We start from the raw sequence: 18,558 nt of genomic DNA on the forward strand, positions 1-18,558 counted from the left end.
TCCATCAAAATTTTAAATGCATAACTTCTGTCCCAGGAATTCTGCTGCTGCTTGGAATTTATGCGCTTATGTGCCAATGCAGGATAAGGTATCTACGGGGAAATTCAAGTCCATCACTAAGGGACTGGTTAGGTCCACTGTGGTGTATTATACCATCACTGAAAGAATGAGGTAGACCTATTTGTGCTCATGTGGAGTGTCCACGTATAAAGTTAAAAAAGCAGATCTAAGCATATATAGTTCACTACCACTTTTAAGAGAGATACGTATTATAAATATGCTCTGAACATCTAAGGGACACACTAGAGATGAATAATAGTGGTTACTTCTGGATATGGACCTGAGGGACTGAGGATGGAGAGTGGAAATGACACCCTCCACTGTCTTTTGAGTTGTTCTGGAGGTTGTGTGTTTTGACCAGGGGTGTGCATTTCCTTTTCACTGCTGATATATTTTTCAAAATGAACCAGACCAGGGAAATAGTGATACAGTTGTTGAGTAAGGGGCACTCTCACCAAGTGTACACTTCAGAAGGTGCTCTATCTAGCCCAGGTACAAAGACCTATCCCGGGGTGGGTGGAGGGGATGCTGGACCAGGGCTTTAACCACTGGATTCATGTCCCCATTCCCCAAGGCATAACAGCTTTTCCCCATTCCAGTAAATGAGGCACAGAGGCGAACTTGTCCCTAAGTCCAATTTCCCACCCATTAGTAAGGGCGTAGGGATATATATGCAGGAGACAAACCGTGGCCTGGCAATGGCCGAAGAATGGCAAAATCAATCATGCCTGAACAGAGGAGCGAAATATAGGTCTGCAAAGATCTGTGTTTGGAAAGGTGGTTGGTCATTTAGTGAGCATTTATTAAATACCTTCCCCTAAAGGTCCAAGATACCACTAGGACCTTAGGACCAAAATGTACGTGCAAGAATGGCACATAACAAAATCTCAGCCCATTCGTTCAAATCCAAGATAATTTTCCCTTGAAGAGAACCTCATAAGCTTGTAGTCAGTGGCAGAGCATCCTCGGAGAATTTTAAAAGAAAAACATAATCGCTGTTAAAGGGCAACAAATTAGCTGAAAGAGATGGGGTAAAAAGGAACAGCCTCTCTTCAGATAATAAATCTACAAAGTCCTCTGCCCTATAAAGCAGATCCTTGTAGTTCTGGTCTCTTCCCAGGAAATAATCACCACTCTGTTGAAAATGGGAAAGGCACCCCCTTCTATCCCCAAAGGGGGAAAAAAAAAACATTCACCCAAACAACTTCTACTTGTTTTTACCATATATTCCAGGGATATGTATGGGTTTGTTTGTTTTTACATTTATACAGTTTACATTGCTTGACCCATAAATAGCACTCGTAAGATTAATAGGGCCATAGTTTTTAAAGAGTATTTACATAGCCCCACCATGCATACAGAGCCTTTTTAATATTGAAAAAATCAAAAAATTTGAACTTTCCATCACTAGGCAATATAAATTTGACCATCTAAGCTTATAAACCCTGACTAAAATACAAGCAATCATTTCATCCATAAATGCTGTTTCTGGTTCCCCAACAAATCTAGCACTGCAGTGTAACAAACATCTTGCAATTCAGGGATATAAAAATATCAGCTTTAAAATCTGAACTGTACATATGTACATTAATATTTGCACCGTTAAATTAGGAATACACTTAAGTCTATGAAATACTACATTATAAATAGCAATGTCTTTTTCAATCTGTAGCTGGAGCTAATACAATGCAATGTTTACCTGGCTAATTGAAAGGGGACGAGGTGGTCTCGCACGATGGAACGCACAGTATTGGCTGGGTCAGTTGTGACTACGTGCATGCCGCACAAGACAGAGTGATCAGGACCTGGGCCAACCCGGTGTAGACAAACGACAAACACTATCGCTTTACAAAGGTGGTGGAAGTTCTCCGTTGTTGAAAATCAACACCCCCGTCCAATCACCTCATGACAGTTTCTTGAGGCTTCTCTTGACTGGAGACCAAAGCCGCTACATGGAACTGTAATGCGCACCTGACGGGCACAAGAGGTCACATCAACCTGGCACCATCCAAGGAGGGCAAACTGGAGAAATCACACCTTCCAAATGTTAATCTGACACTGTAAACAGCAGCAGGGGTCTCATTTACATGGGCAAAGCACTTTAACTAATTTTAGCAACTTTCCTATGGAAGAAAAAAGATATGATTCAAGATGGTTAATGGCAAAGTTTAAACAGGATGTCCACAGCTACTAGGTTAAGAAATAATACAGTTTTTGCCCTTGTGTCCCTTTTTCTTCTTGGATTTAGTTGTCCTCTGACCAAACTGAGGAGTGGGGAGTGCAGAAGTTGGACTCGAAAGGTCGTCTGTATAGTAGGCGTATCTCTGGGGCCGGGGTTGAGGAATTGGTTGTCCAAGGAAATATCCTTCTTCTTCTGAGTCGGAGGAAGAGGAGGTAGAGGAACACCAGGAATCATCATCCTCACCGTAGAGTCCCAGAAACCTGGGCATGCCCGGGTTCTGCAGTGCGTAATCAGAGGTGGCATGGGCATACTGTCCATACAGATCAGCATTCTGGATGTATGCTTGGATTTCCCGGGCACTTTTATTCTGTATAAATTTCTCGTAGTTATCAGGGGTGTAAAGCCGCAGTCTGTCCTTGGGAGAGTACTTTCTTTCTGTAACAAGATTCAGAGCATTGTCAGAGCGGGACTTCCTACTTCTCCTGCGGCGATGGTGATGAGACCTGGATCCCCTCTCTTCGAAATGGTAGACCCGTCTTCGAGTCCTCTCACTCATGGGAGGCTGCCGAATTTCGAGGTTGTCATAGTTTCCGTTGTCAATGACATCATCCGAAAACTTGACCTGCTGTGGTCTGGATTGAGACTTCGATCTTCTAAGCACTGGCAGATGGACTGGTTTTTCCTCAGGCATGATTTTTTCTGGACACAACTCTGAACTTAGACTCTTTAAGGACTCTGCACTCCTGTGCAGCATGGAAGAGTTCAAAGTCCCCATGTTGCTCATTTTCTCACAATCTTCTGCCTCCATCTCCTCAAAGTTTTGCAGGGAATATAATGAGGGTCTCGGCTTGCTTTCGCCATCCACTGAAGCCCCTAGAAGAAAAGCCAAGACGAGATGTGATCGTTTCACAATTACTGCAAACAAGCTACCGAAAGGAAGAACTTCAAAGAAAATTCTCCCAAATTTCAATATCTGATTAACACGCACTAGGTAAGAGCAACATGCATACACATTTAACTGAGAAGGTTTGACTTTTGTTAATGATACAAGAGGGCACAGCCTCTTACAAGCCCAGCTCCTTGGGATCCGAACATTAGTTATAGCACAGGTCATGAGCAGCAGAACTTTGAGCTCTTCATAAAAAAATCTCGTTAGTTTGTGTAGCGCACATGACACGTAGAAGCTTCTGCCTCTCAATACATTAAAGCCAGACTACTTCACTTGAACATCTCTCAAATCAATCCCTTCCTTTGCCTCCACATGGCCACCCCACCATTATGGTCCTTTAAACCCAGATTAGTGGCCAGCAAACCACAGCAAGGGCCACATCCAGCCGACGCCTATTTGTGGGTCAAGTCTCACTGGAACACAGCCACCCCATTCACATATACATCACCTATCGCTGCTTTCTGGTAGCTGCAGCAGGGACTGTGGTCCAAATGGTACCATCTAGCCCTTTAGAGAAGTTTGCCAACCCCAAACCTACATCATCCAGTCTTCTTCCCCCTTCAGCTACATGAACTATACCACTTTCAGATTAATCTCACTTTAATAAAGCTTTTCTCAAAATAGACACTACCACTGTTTTTTTTTTTTTTTTTTTTTTTTTTTTTAACAGGGCTCAGACAAGTTAAAATAAATGAACGAATTGAACATAGCCCAGCCAACAGTAGGTGACTAGGGCATGGTACAGACTATTGTCAGCTGGAGACTACATAACTTCCTACTTCCTACAGGGAGTCTGTTTCTCAGCCTGCTATTGTCAAGGAATGTTTAGGCCTGACACCTTATGTGTCTAGTCTTGATACTAAATGTTGAAGCACCTACCGCAGGGCCAACAAACAAGATATGCTCAATTTAGTCCCACTCACATTCCTCAACCCCCCACTTTATGTAGGCCTCATCTTTAACAAGTGCAACAGAAACCAGGAGGGTAGCTGTCTTCTCCCTCCTGGCACAGGGCAGCCACTAAAGCCTTTCCTGTATCACAGAAACATTACTTCTTTGAGAGGACTAAATATCATTAGTTTGACTATAAAACTAGCCATCGCCTTTGCTAGCCACGGGCCAGTAACATTTCTGTATCCAAAGACTTAACGCAAATGTGAGATTCACGAGGGGTGGGTCCTAGGCTCAGCCTTGCCTTTAAAAAAATGTATGTCAAGCATTTAGCCTCTTGGTAAACCAAGTTTCTTCGCTTGTAAAACACAATAAGTAATATCCCACTGCATACCGCTCAGGATCATTTTAAGGATAAAATGTAGATAACTGATAGGAATAGGCTTTGAAAGCAGTGAAATTATAATCTGCGTAAAAAAACTTTCAGCTATTTTTGAGCTATTACCACAGGGCAATTCAGGAAAATATAAAAGATGCTAGGAGCTTCTAAAGTATGCAGGCTGATTTTAGTATTTTGAAATTCAGACAGCATAATCCAAAGAGTACACGATCTTTCAGACCAGATGCAAAATCCATTATCCAAAGAAATCAATCTCCCCGCTCAAAATACGCATAATACCTACTCGAAAAGCTTATATTAAAATGTATATAGATGCACACATTTGTTAATGTTCGGCATTTAACATAAACTCCTTCTTCCTTCCCTTGGTCTGCAGTTTTAAATAACCGAGCCCCTACTGTTGAACCATAGTTTTTCGAATAAATTTTTTAGTGGCTCTTTTATCCAAATACTCCATAATCCCCAGATTACCTACCCGTGATATTAGATAAAGCCAAGGAATCCATAGAATCTCGAACACTTTGCTCTGGTTTCAAGTCTGACAAACACTCCAGGGAATCTTCATACCACTGTGTTTGATCATGATTATATCCTGAAGCCCCATGGTCCAGATCTAATTCCTGGAGCCTTCTACTGCTTGCAGGGCCTGGGTGGCTGCCATAAGCAGAATCACCCAGTCCATCTTGTGACTGTGCCCAATACATATCAGATTGGTATTTTTTACTTGCAAGGCTCTGGTTATTTTGCTTTAACTCAGTCTTATTTTTAACCATGTTATCAGATATCCAATGCTCACTGGCTCGAATATCTATCTCATTGGGCTGCTGCTGAAAGAGGCTTTTATCACCAAACTTGAGGAGGAGCTGTGTCATATAATCTTCATGCTCGGCCCATTCTTCAGGGTCTTCTGGGGTTTCGTGCTCCACTCTGCCTTTCCAAAATTCTTCATTGACAAAACTTGCCCCCTGCCTGGAGAGACTCAGATCATCCAACTTCCGAGAAAGGGTATCATCGGCATTGCCTGACAGGCCAGGAAACTTGTAGTTCAGAGCGGGGGACAAGAGAAGAGACTGTCTACACTGATCAGCTGACCGACTGCTTTTGCCCATCCGGACACTTCTTCTGGAGTCTCTGGATCGAGCTGACTGAAACGCAGAGTCAGAAGAATCAGAGGCATGGACGTCTTCACCAAGGCTGCATGTTTTTGAGCAATAAATCTGGCCTTGTTTGGGAAGGAAGGGACACCCCAACAAAGAAGCTTTACATTGGGCACAAGAAAAGCAGGCTTCTGTGGCATGCCAGTGCTGCCCATCGTAGGTCATCTGGGCGTGGTCAACACCTATTTTGAAAAGGACAGAAGAGGGAATTATAGTTCAATCTTGAAATAAAGGAAGAAGAAACAGTTTGTATATGGGAACTCTATGGGGTGATGGAAACGTTCTGTGTCTTGAAAGGGCTGTGGGTCACACAGGTACAGTTAATTCTCATTATTTGCAAATTCCATATTTTGAAATGTGCCTACTTCCTAAAATTTATTTGTAACCCCAAATCCTCACTTGCAGAGCTTCTAAGGAATTTGCAGGCATGTGCAAAAGGATGAAAAATTTGAGTCAGCTGATGTGCATGTTCTCAGTTGAGGTCAAAGTGATGCCTTGTCTTTTCTCTCAGCTCTTTAAACAATTGACATAGCCTTGGTCTGTTTTCGCTTTCTTCTGCTATTATGTTTTCTTCATATTATTGTGTCTTTTGTTAACGGTGTTTAAAATGGCCATCAAGCGTAGTGTTGGGGGGCTATATGGTGTTCCTAAGCCCAAGAAGGCTGGGATGTGCCTTGTAGAAAAACTGTGTGTGTTAGATAAGCTTCATTCAGGCATGACTACAGTGCTGTTGGCTAGGAGTTCAATATGAATGAATCAGTGTATATTAAGTATCCCATCTTTAAACTAAAACATACATGAAACGAGATCATGTATTAATCAGCTGATGATAATGTGACCAGAGGCTTGCGGGAACCCAACCCTATCCTTCTCCTAGTGTTCAGTACTCAATAATTCAGTCAACTTTATAGAACAGGACTATTGCAAATAATGAGAACTGACCATATATCCATCTGTCAAAACACAGCAAACACAAACATTTAAGATATGTACATTTCACTGTATATAAGTTACAGAAAAAAAAAAACAGACATTTGCAGACAGACTGTTGGGCATGTGACAGAGCGGACAGGCTGGCTGTGGACTCACCGATATGCTCCCCACAGGCTTCACAGTACTCTGCGTACAGAGACTCAAAACAGCCACAGCAGAATGGGCGGCCATCCTTCATAATGTACCTCTGTCCTCCTAGGACAGTTTCACACTCAAGGCAGCAGAAGTGTTTCATGTGCCAATGGCGACCCTCAGCCTCTGTGCACTCATCAGCAAAAATTATCTTTAAAAACAAACAGGATGAAAGAAAGTCTTAGTGAGCTATTCTAAAAGCCAAATAAGTAACTGCATATTTTCTGGACAACTGACAGCCATTGGCTCTTCAGAAAGCCACTTAGCTAACCTTGTTTCTGACAGCCTCAAGCTTACATCTAACTTGATTTACATACAAAATAAGAGCCGAAATTGAAAATGTCGAAAAAGGGATGCCTGGGTGGCTCAGCGGTTAAGCTTCTGCCTTTGGCTCAGGCCGTGATCCTGGGATCTGGGACCGAGTCCCACATTGGGTTCCTTGCAGGGAGCCTGCTTCTCCCTCTGCCTGCATCTCTGCCTCTCTCTCTGTGTGTCTCTCATGAATGAATAAATAAAATCTTCAAAAAAAAAATGTCGAAAAAGAGAAACTTAGTGTGTGCTTAAGTTAAAAAAAAACACCACCACAGATTTCTACATTCTACAATTCATTGGTCGTATTTTTGCTCCCCAATCACATTTTGTTGGCATAATCTGGCAAAGAATACATTCACATTGAAACAATTTAATGGTCTGTGTGTGTTTTAATAGAAAACTCATAAAAATGTCCACAGAATCAACAGAGTTATCCAAATGCTGCACTGTGTGAACAGCACTTCATTTGACCTGGTGGTCATCATCAGATTAAAGACTATTTTTTATAATCTTGGCTTCAAAAAAACCTTTTTTAAAAGATCTAAGAGAGAGCACAAGACAGCAAGCATATGGGGGAGGGAAGTAGAGGGAGAGGAAGAACGTCTTAAGCAGACTCTCCATGGAGCCCGACACAGGGCTCGATCTCATGACCCTGACCATCATGACCTGAGCTGAAACCCTAAAAAAAATATTCAAATGCACATTACTGAAAAAAAAACGTAAAAAAAATGTATACGGTCACTGACTAAAGGAAACCGAGGAGATATATAGAATAAATGCAGTGAGGTACCCTTGATTAGATCTTGGAACAGAAAAGAGACATTAGCAGAAAAAGTAGAAATCTAAATAAAGTCTGTAGTTGCACTAATCGTATCAGACCAGTGATGCACACACCAAGGTGATGTAAGATGTTAACAGTAGGGAAAGCCGAGGGAAGGGTCTAAAGAACTCTTGTCATCTCTCCAACCCTTCCATAAATCTAAAATTACTTCAAAATAAAAAGCTGAAAAAATAAAACAAAAATAAAAATAAAAAGCTGAACGAAATAAATTCCTTTCACACCACTATCCCTTCCCACAAGCCCTGGTAGTAACCACGGTCAACTCAGTGTAGGTCTTTCCCTACGATTTCTGAGTGTAAATAGATACGTATGGAGTCTTGACTTATTCTCCCTTTATTTAAGAAAAAGATGACCTACGTACTTTTCTTGCAATCTGTTTTTTTCCCTCTCACGATCTGCTAAGGACGCCCTACTTACCAATGCAACAAAGACACCTGCTGTCTTCTCTTTATTAAGCTACATATTATTCCATTATGTGAATGTATGGAGTTATCTTTAAACAGCAAAAGCAGGAGATATTTTCCTTAGACGTGAACAGTGGAATATTGGCTTACCAGAAGCTTATTTTTTCCAGTGTTAAGGGATAAACTTTTTTACCTCATCACATGCTGAACACCGCGGTTTGAGCAGTTCAGCATGGTGCCTGCCACAGTGAATTTTTCCATCCTGATAAAAATAGATGAGGTCGACCAGCAGCTCGTTACACGTGAAGCAGACAAAACAGGAAGGGTGCCAGCACACTCCAGGGCCCGCGCGAGAGGCAAACACTGCAATTTCACCTCCATTTATCTTCAACCCACACTAAAAACAAAAGGATTTGAAATTCGGATGATCCTTCTTTGATGACTGGATTCTCAGCCTTTCCCACTTTACACTAAATCCCATTTTGTCAAGCAAGCTTCTATTTTTGCCTGCCCCCTCCCGTTAGCGATTAAATAGCTCTTTAAGGCTGGATTATGGGTGATGCTCAACTGGAATGAACATGCCTCAGACACACTGCCACACTAGACGGTCTCTAAGAATGGTTCCTTCCAACTCGCATCGAGAGTCGTCTTCCTGAGCCAGCCTCCTATTGGATACATTTCCTACTCTGAGCCAGCAAGCAGCTGAATGTCTTCATTATGCCTCTGCAGTTTTGAACACCAGATGTACCCTGCGCCCCTCTCCCCGCCAAGATCTGGGAAAGGCAGGATTTCACCTGATGTTTACGTAAGGGCAGACTGACTGCCCCCCCCCCCACGCCCCATCACACCCCCACACACACACAGCAGTGTAGCCAGTTATAAACATGAATATCCATTTAGTAAAACGCTAGGCTGCCTTTCAGTGTTTGGAGGCGACTAGGCCTGTGCTCACTCCATCCACGTCCCTGCCCCGAGCTGCTCCTCCGGGGAAAGGGCTACCTGTTCGCACACAGCATGCATTACTGCTCTGGACAAGAGTTTGATCGTTCCTCTTCCAAGGGCTTCTTTCTTCCGTTGAGCACTGAACACTTGCAGTTCTTTTTTCTCCTCTTCGCTCAAAGACTGGCAATAGCGCACCTTCAGAGACAGGAAAACAAGCACCACACTGGAGCGCGCAGTCTCCCTCACCAATTCTTCACTTCCAAGGTTAGAGTTTCAGGAAAGAGCAAGTTTGACTGGCCTGCCCCCCTTAATCCCTACTTTAAAAATGGCACCCTAGGGGATCCCTGGGTGGCTCAGTGGTTTGGTGCCTGCCTTTGGCCCAGGGCATGATCCTGGAGACCCGGGATCGAGTCCTACATCGGGCTCCCTGCATGGAGCCTGCTTCTCCCTCTGCCTGTGTCTCTGCCTCTCTCTCTCTTTCTCTCTCTCTCTCTCTGTGTCTCTCATGAATAAATGAAAAAAAATCTTTTTAAAAAAATAAATAAAAAATAAATAAAAATGGCACCCTACCTTTAAAATGACTCCGAATCTTGCAGCCCCTCTGGCACAAGGGAAATGCAATTTGAAGGATTTTCTTTTTTTTTAATTCGGGAATGTTTAAACTTCTATCAGGGACACCTAAAAAACTGTAAGACATGAACCTTTCTACAAAAGGTTTAAACTTGTTCATTGCCACATTCGCTCTACATTTTACTGGCACTCGACTGCAGGCCTGAACTACCAGAAAGTATGAACTCTGGACGAAGGGGCAGGGAAATCTCAAGAATTTGGAGGCTCCTGGCAAGTGGTGGGTGGCTGCAAACACTATAAAAACCAACTCGTTGTTAAGTTTATTGCACGGACACCCTTTTCTCTCTTAAAGAATGGAAAGCTGTCTCCTCGAGCCAAATTTTAACTGAAAAAGGCAAAAGAGCCCTAACCAATGAGGAGGTAGGGTTTATGAGAGGCATCTCAATGTTTAGAGTGTGGGTGGTTTTGTTTTTTTTTTTTTTTTTTTTAATTAGCCTTCTTCCTGTGATCTTACCTCATTATCATGTGGTGGCAATTGGTACAAAAGCTGTTTAATTCGATGTTTCTCTCCGGGGCTGTTAACATAAGGAACCTTTTCCTCTGGTAAGCAAGCAAAATAGAGCTGGATCTGAGTAAGAGATGGAAAGAAGGACATCAGTGAACATCTTACCTTCTAGTCCATCTTACAAAGTTACCTTTCCCTCTAGGTACAGGGTTTGGCCTCTTGTAGCTAATGAGGACACCAGCTGAGCCAACTCAGCAGAACGGCAAACCTTCAGATAGGATAGCATCCAGCTGCTAAATTGCTCTTCAGGAATGTAATTTGTAGTGACAATTAGGAGCATCATAAATTACGCACCATAAAGTGTGCACATTTAATGCTACTATTCCTCAGCCAGTCTCCCTAGGGTCAGCCAAGAAAGAGCGCCGGGGGGAATGCTACAAATGACCACACAGGCTGCGTGACACTGGCCACAATCCAGCCACTACACAAGCACACTGAATTTGCTTTCTGAATTTTACACCTTACAAAGACAAAGGCTGTTTTGTTAAACTCTGTAAACTCTCCCTTATCAGGTTCTCTCAAGCATCAGCTTTCTCTGTTTCCATGGGTGTTATTTTCTAAATACCTGGAGTCCATCTCCCCGCCCCCAACCCAAGGAACCCGGAGGGGAGCTGTGCTTACTCCGAAAGGAGAACTCAATTTTTGTTTGGGGTTTCCTGCTGTTGTATTTAAAGGAACACCCCCTTAAAGAGGGCTGCAGAGTCCCAAGAAAGAATGAAAAAGTGATTCGAGGTTTGAAAAGGAGATCAGGGAAGTGGGGGCCTGTCTGCTTCTTATCTTAGTATCACACAAAACCTACCCAACTCAAAGCTGAGAGAAGGGGCTTTCTCTTAGGGCTTTGTCAAAATTCTGCTTTCCTAACCCTTGGACCCGCACGCCGCCCTCTCCCCCCAATGTATCAGCCACAGAAGCCTTTCCAGCTAGAAGTGCTTGCTGAGCACCAGCTACACGTGTGGCGGGTAGGCCCCGGGTGAACCAGGAGCCCCTACTCTCAGCGGGGTTCCCCACCACAACTCAGGAGCAACCGCACACCCAAATGGCACCTTTTATTTCAAACTATGGCTTTACCCTTATACTAGTATCTGTCACTAGCAATTTTTGCTAAGTTCATCATTACAAGGATATTGGGAAAATAAAAATACGCAGATACAATGTTCTCATCTTACTTAAAATAACAACACAATGCACAAAATTAGCTCCTTCGCCCAGCCACACTGTGGTGACAGGTTCTTTTATGTGTAAGGTTATCAAAGGTCAAATGTCTAAGCAGTAACACTTCAGATGGTCTCTTATAGCTCTGTATTTCCTCTTTTCCAAAGCAAAAGCGTCGCTGAGAACCCGCATGGAAACAGTCCTCTTTTATTACCTTTTTTGTTGTTACTGTTTTTTCAAAGGGTAAATTCCTCTCACCCTCCAAAGAGACCTGTCAGATGGATATCCACAGAACAAATGCATAAACAGACCCTGGATGTCATTCATGAGAGCACACATAGCATCACTGTAGGACTTCTGGATCCATGAGAACAAAAGGACTGAAAACGTTCATCGAGAAATGAAGTATGACCCCAAAAAAGCAAAAATGCTGATGATCCAAGAAGCGAGGACCGAGGGCAGCATGTCAGTGTGGCAGGAATGGTCTATGTGGTTTTTTCTTTCTTTCTTTTTTTTTTTTTTTTAAGCAAGTCTTAAAAAATCTTCAATCCCCTTGAAAAACAGAACACAGGGGATCCCTGGGTGGCGCAGCGGTTTGGCGCCTGCCTTTGGCCCAGGGCGCGATCCTGGAGACCCGGGATCGGGTCCCACGTTGGGCTCCCGGTGCGTGGAGCCTGCTTCTCCCTCTGCCTGTGTCTCTGCCTCTCGCTCTGTGTGTGACTATCATAAATAAATAAAAATTAAAAAAAAAAAGAAAAAAAGAAAAACAGAACACATAGGATGATTAGATTCTCACCTGCTCTGGTCTAAGGCCTGGGGGCACCCAGGCATACTCCTCCAACGCACAGCCAGAATCATCATCGGACGTGGAACTCCTCTGGCACCCAAAGGCGAGTTTGCTCATTTTGGGCTCCATCTCCAAAGGCATAATAATAAAGTGAAAAGGCCGGGTTTCTCAGTCACAGGACATCAAACAGTGGCTGCTGTGGACAATATAGGAAAAACAAAAACAAAAGAGGAATTAATACACGAAGGCACTATTCTTACCCTCCAAGAACTTTTATTGAATGTTGCTTACACACAGCTGGGGCCCAGAGAAAGTAACCGAATTACTGGTGTCACCACCCCCCCAACCCCCAGGCCCACTGAGACTTAAAATCTAGAGCTACACCATTGGGAAACCGCCCCCCTCAGGACTCAGCATTTCAGAAAATGCTACCCCAACTAGCTTAGCCTCAGTAGCCTTTAAAAAGTGCCTCCTAACATACTATTCATTAGGAAAGTTCTCAAGAAGACTGCTGTTGACCTTCTAACCTTCCCCCAAATGCCATCCTGTGACGTCCCAAGAGCTGAAGCAAGAAGTGTGAGGGGCTGCACCTCCTCCTGCCTTGCCCACCACAGCTCTGTGCCATGAATAATGGCTCCAGAGCCACCCCACCCCACCCCACCATGTTCCTCATGAGTTTTCCCAACAGGCAGAGTAGGTCCACTGGGCCAAACCACTTAGGCTTCCGGTTTCTAATCCAGCTCTGGGAGACAGTAAACTTGGCCTACTCACTGAGTGCAGGCGGCAGTTAAACCCTTACACAGCACATTCAGTCCAAAGCCTTCCCTATCGGTGGGCTAACGTCAGCCAGACAGTTCATTAAGGAGTTCCTCCAACAAAAAGCAATTGAACCCAAGCACGAGGCTAGAGTAAAAGGCAGCTGGGTGACTGTTAGTGCTGAATCGCAATAGTGGCAGGCACTCACTGAAAGGTCAACACGGTACCTACTAGGCGTGACATGTTCTGAGCCAGCTACTGGGCAAAGCAAATCCAGTTCTGGATGAAAACTCTTCCTCGCATGGAAGGTCTATAAGAAGTGTCAACGTGACAGTCCCCATCCTACAGCCCAGGGACCTGATCAGCCCTGGAGTTCCTTGTTAAGTTGCTTCTGATTCTTAAACATCATCCCTCATCCCAAAGCACCAAGAAAACTAAAATTCAAGACTTTCAGAACCAGATGCAGCTTTTTATACCTGCCCCTTTCTCTTTAATAACAAAAGAGAGAAAATATACCATGATTAGCTTGACCCCAATTTAAAGAAAACAAGGCTCCCGAAAGTTAAGTGACTTGCCCACGGTCGCAAAGCCCAAAGCCAGGGTGCGGTCACGCTACATGCCTGACTCAGACTTCCACAAGTTGTTCTGCCTTAAAAAATTCTCTCACTTGTGCTCGCTTCAGCAGCACATACACTAAAAAATTCTCTCACTTGTTATAAAACAAGTAGGAAAGACAGTGGAACCTAAACATGCTTCAGCCTGCGATGAAGTCTTACTCCAGCAACTAGGTCAACAAAACTCTAAATACTTCCAGTATCACAAAGTGTTACCTATCACAACCTGATTATTAAAACATACATTTTTTTTTATAAATCAAAGGACAAGAAAAAATTAAAATTGTAACAGTCAACAAATGGAAGGCCAAGCACCCAGTGCCTACAATCTGTACTAGAAGAAGGAGCGATGCCACACAGTAGGTATTATTCCAACTAATAGACTTAACTATCTTTCACCCAGAACAAAAAGTGATGCCCTCACTTCCTCCACCATCGTTGGGAGGTTACGACCTTTTAAACAAGGCAGGTCGTCATTTCACCCAGGTGCAATTCATTCCCATCTTGACTTAAGAAAGGCTCTCTAAACAGGCACATTCCTTAGTCCTCGGTAAAAAAAAAAAAAAAAAAAGGATGTGTTAATGAAAGTCAGAAAATTTCTTGGATCTAGTCTTTCCCTTTTGTTTTGGAAAAAGCAACTCCCACATGTCAAAGGAAGAGAACGAGAGGTTAAGAATTTAATTAGTAACTCAAAAACCCCCTCCAGAAGTGGGGGGGGGGGCTTCAAAGCGATTTTAACCCAAATCATGAAATATGTATATTTGGCCCTTGCCAAACCCAGCTGAGGGAGGAGACAGTACGGTGCTTTCTCTGCAGAAACGGAACACAAATATTAAATAGAACCTAAAAATTAAATGTCAGTGTACTATACAACACGAGAAAACACCACAAATTAAGACAAACCGTGGATTTCCCAAACTAGCACAAAGATGCAGACTACCAAAGACCTGATGACTTCTACAGCTGTTTTCCTTGATTAGCCTTTTGCAGAAGAAATGTACAGTGAATTACGGTCCTAATCATGGTGCATCAGCATCAGCACTAAATGACACTGTCCCCCTCCTCCCACTCATCTAGATCCGCTGGCCGTGCCTTGAGCCGACAACTCCCACGTGCTCATCCCAGCCTTCGCACGCTCTACACGGAGGACTGCTCTCCATCAACAATGTGAAGGGTCCCCACTGCAGGAACCTAAGTGACAAAGTCCTTTTATCCCAGGCAAGGCTTATGGTTTTATCTGCTGGCACTCTGACAGCTAACATTTCTCTGTGCCTCGCCTGGGACGATTAGGGTTATGACACTTAATCCCCCCATCAAGCACCCCCAAAAGGGTGTATCCCCACTCACAGAGGGGGAAACTGAGCCTCCGAACCACCTGCCACAGGACAACTGCCCAAAGGTTGGTCAGTTAACGAGCAGGGGCCTCGGAACTGGGCCTGTGAGCCTAGGCCCCTAACCTCCCACTGCCTCCGAGAGGTGGAATCTGACTGAGCCAGTTCCTTTTCTCTGGCCAGTCAGGCTACTGCACCACAGCCCCAACAAGTGACAAGTGACACACTGCAGGGAGACAGGCCACTCTGCCCAGAGCAGGTGCTGCAAGGAGAGCGCACAGTCAAAAAGGATTATAAAAATTCAACAGCCTCATGAACTGTTGATTCAGAGTTTTTCTCTGGACAAAGCCTCTTTTTTGCTTTTTAGCAGAAGATGAGAGATGCCTGGATGGCTCAGTGGTTGAGTGTCCGCCTTTGGCTCAGGGTGTGACTGCGGACTCCTGGGGATCGAGTCCTGCTTCTCCCTCTGCCTCTCTCTCACAAATAAATAAACTCTAAAAAAAAAAAAAAGATAACTTCAAATGACAAAACATCACATTCCTTAGCAAGGTCTCAGAGATGACAAAAAATAGACATTACAAAAATGAAAGTCCCATAGCATGACCTCCACTTACCAGGTGTGGTAAGAGACACCACATCACCACTAGCTACTTTTTCTTTACTTGATAACACACAAATTTGAATATGGATTTTTTTTCTTTTTAAAAAAATTACCTTGTTAGTAGACCCTTATATTCTTAAGTAGATCACTGTCTCATACTGCGTCATATGAAAGCAGTTGACTGCTGAGCATGGTTCTTGCATTTCTAAAACATTAAAGTCATAAAAATGATAAATACGATCTCACATAGATCTGTTCCTGTAGGCATTTACATCACTCCATGGGGTTTGACAAAGAAAGAGGGGAGCCCGGCCATGACTTATGCTCTGAGTCATGATGCAGGGTCTTTCTGATGACATGTAAATGCTATCATGTCTCATCTGCCAAAATACCACCTTTTAGACCAAACATGAAACCACGCATGATCGGATCTAATAGAAAAATTTCATGAATTTCATTTCCAAGTGTTGTCACTTTAGGTAGATCATGTGAAATGGGGACACAAATCAGGTCGACAAATGAGTTGCATTTTAATGGGAATAGAACTATTGTAAGCTGGGATTATGATAGTTTCTCAAGACTTTTTTTTTTTTTTTGGCAGAACCACACTTGGATGCACAAGCATGACCCTGTCCTGTGCCCTGTCCTTCATTAATTTTGTATTTATTTTTGTAGATTTTTATGTTGATGTAGTTTCAAACTTCAGAAGAGGTGAAAGAGAAAGGAACTCCTATCTAGCCTTTACCCAGATTCATCAGTTGTTTACATCTTGCTTCATCTGGTTTATCATCATCACCGTCATTATCACAAACTCTATACCCACTTTTGTGGGAACCATCTGGGAGTGTGTATTTTTTACATTCTCTTACCCAACCACAGCTAAATTAAACATGATATATTTTCTTAAATGTTTACTTTAAAAAAAAAAAAAAGAACAACTTTGGGCAAGACATCATGTTAGATGATGAATAAAAAGCCAAAATAGCTAGTATTCTGGGATTATTGTGAGGCAGGCCTATTGTCCTGATGTTGAAATGCTGTAATTAACTGAATGAACTTTATCATAAGTGAATGGCAAGTGTGCATTAACCAATCCTGTGCTAGGTTTCCCCTGTTGGGGGGAATATATCAGCACACACCTCTCCAAGGTCTCTCTATAATTCTGCAGGTAAGTCAGTCTCATCGTGCAGGAAAAAGGAAAACAGTTTTCAAGAATGGGTTTGTTCAGGTTTCAGAATCTGACTCTTAAGGAAGCAACACCTTCAGAGCTAAGAGCACTGCCAAAGGGGTCATGGAGGTCAGCACAGCGAACAGGTATGTGAATTAAACTAGAGCAGGCTAGGGGTTACTTGCAGATACCATTTTGAAGAGGAGACTAAAAGCCTATTAGAAGAATCAAGGAGAGAAGCGAATGACAGATGAAAAGAAAAGAGCATGGACGTGAGGGAGGGGGGGAAGCAGCCCGAGGTTGGGTAGAGAGACAGGATTTACCTTTTTCTTATAAAGACAACGATTGCCAGGCAGTGCTCCACGCAAGCCATGCAACAGAAGGTGGAAGGGTTTCATTTCCCTCCTTTCTCCCCTTTTCCTTCCAAATAGTTAAATAGCTACTTCTCACCATTTAAAAAAGAGTCAAAGACAAACAGCTCACAGATGTAGGACTTCTCAATCATCATATAATTGTCAGGAGAACATCTGACCCAAGGGATAGAGCAATACTTAGGCAAGAGGATTGGGGACTTCGGCATTCAGTAAACTCAGCCCGGAAGGCTTCGTACCTTTCACAAGTCCCCAAACATCACGAGGCCTTACTCTTGACTGCAACTATTTTCCTTCAAAAGGTGGTCTAAATATGCGAAACTTTTGAAAAAAGTAATTACATGAATATAAAGAAAGTTACCGTTGACACATGTCATTTGGCACCGTTATTTCCACCGTTAATTACTGAGATTTTCTTGAAGCTGACCAGCAACATCCAGAACAAGAACTATTGTTAATAACAAAACTGAAGGTTGGCATGTGAATTTTATCTTGAGCTCAGGAGGTTCTCCAGCCTCCTGAAGGGCAAACTATTAGCCTCCATTCCTAGGCTCCCTTAGAATCAGCTTCTAAATCTACCTACCTAAAATCTCCAATACCACGCATGCATCCACCCACAGACGCACAGCATGCATACAGAGCAGGACAGGGTATTTCCAGGTGTCTTCAGTAGAGGAACAATTGGGAGAACCCAATCTATGACTGGCTCTAACTTGGCCTTTGTCCCCCAAATCAGAGTACGGCCTCATTTATCCAACACAGTGATGTAAGGAGGGGTCCCTCACATGGAATTGACTCTCTGGATTCATTTACTCCATCCATTCACTCATCCCTATATTTAAAGGCCATTACTGAGTGGTTCTAGGAAATACCAAACAGAGGCAACTGATTTTATTCCATTAAAAGCTAGAACCTAAAAATATAAAAACGTGTACACCATGATAAGAGTGCTTCCAAATTCCATTATACAATTCCTTGCTTTCTTGACTGGTGGTGTGTGTGTCTACTATACGTGGTTTAGCCTTTCATTCTTAGCAGAAAATGAACAGTAGAAGGAACACTGGTGTCAGGAATCTAATCCAGCCACCCCACTGGGCGATAACCTGGGAACCCAGTTCCCCAACTAGAAAGTAAGTTTAGGGCTCTCTCACAGCGTAGAGCTGATGTCTAGAATCACGTGGCCCCGGACTCCTAGTTTTAAGATGGTTGACAAACCTTTTATAGTTTTTCCCTCCCTGCTGTCATGATAAAATTTTGAATTCCTGCTGTTTTAAGTCTCTTTTTAAGGAGTAGCCTTTTTTCTTTGCCCACAACAACCTCCAAACCTTTTTTTTTAATTTGTTGCTTTCAACCTTCCGTAAATTAGACAACTACAATTTG

General features: G+C 43.1%; 1 protein-coding gene across 5 annotated transcripts in view; it reads right to left on the reverse strand.

Moving 5' to 3' along the window:
• Positions 1-1,265: 1,265 nt before the first annotated feature.
• PRICKLE1 (prickle planar cell polarity protein 1) overlaps positions 1,266-18,558 on the reverse strand; it is a 112,821-nt gene continuing 95,528 nt past the window's right edge. For 3 of the 5 annotated variants that reach the window (XM_055318718.1, XM_055318717.1, XM_055318720.1), the window contains 7 exons: positions 12,347-12,533; positions 10,348-10,461; positions 9,321-9,458; positions 8,515-8,718; positions 6,729-6,915; positions 4,958-5,821; positions 1,266-3,115 (listed from right to left, as the gene is read on the reverse strand). In XM_055318718.1, the coding sequence (XP_055174693.1) occupies positions 2,256-3,115; positions 4,958-5,821; positions 6,729-6,915; positions 8,515-8,718; positions 9,321-9,458; positions 10,348-10,461; positions 12,347-12,478 (2,499 nt within the window). In that variant the 5' untranslated portion in view covers positions 12,479-12,533 and the 3' untranslated portion in view covers positions 1,266-2,255. The remainder of the gene's footprint in view (positions 3,116-4,957; positions 5,822-6,728; positions 6,916-8,514; positions 8,719-9,320; positions 9,459-10,347; positions 10,462-12,346; positions 12,534-18,558) is intronic. The other 2 variants (XM_055318719.1, XM_055318721.1) reach the window with 1 other exon arrangement.

Source organism: Nyctereutes procyonoides, unplaced genomic scaffold (genome assembly GCF_905146905.1).
Source record: "Nyctereutes procyonoides isolate TBG_1078 unplaced genomic scaffold, NYPRO_anot_genome, whole genome shotgun sequence".
Taxonomy (NCBI): Eukaryota; Metazoa; Chordata; class Mammalia; order Carnivora; family Canidae; genus Nyctereutes; species Nyctereutes procyonoides.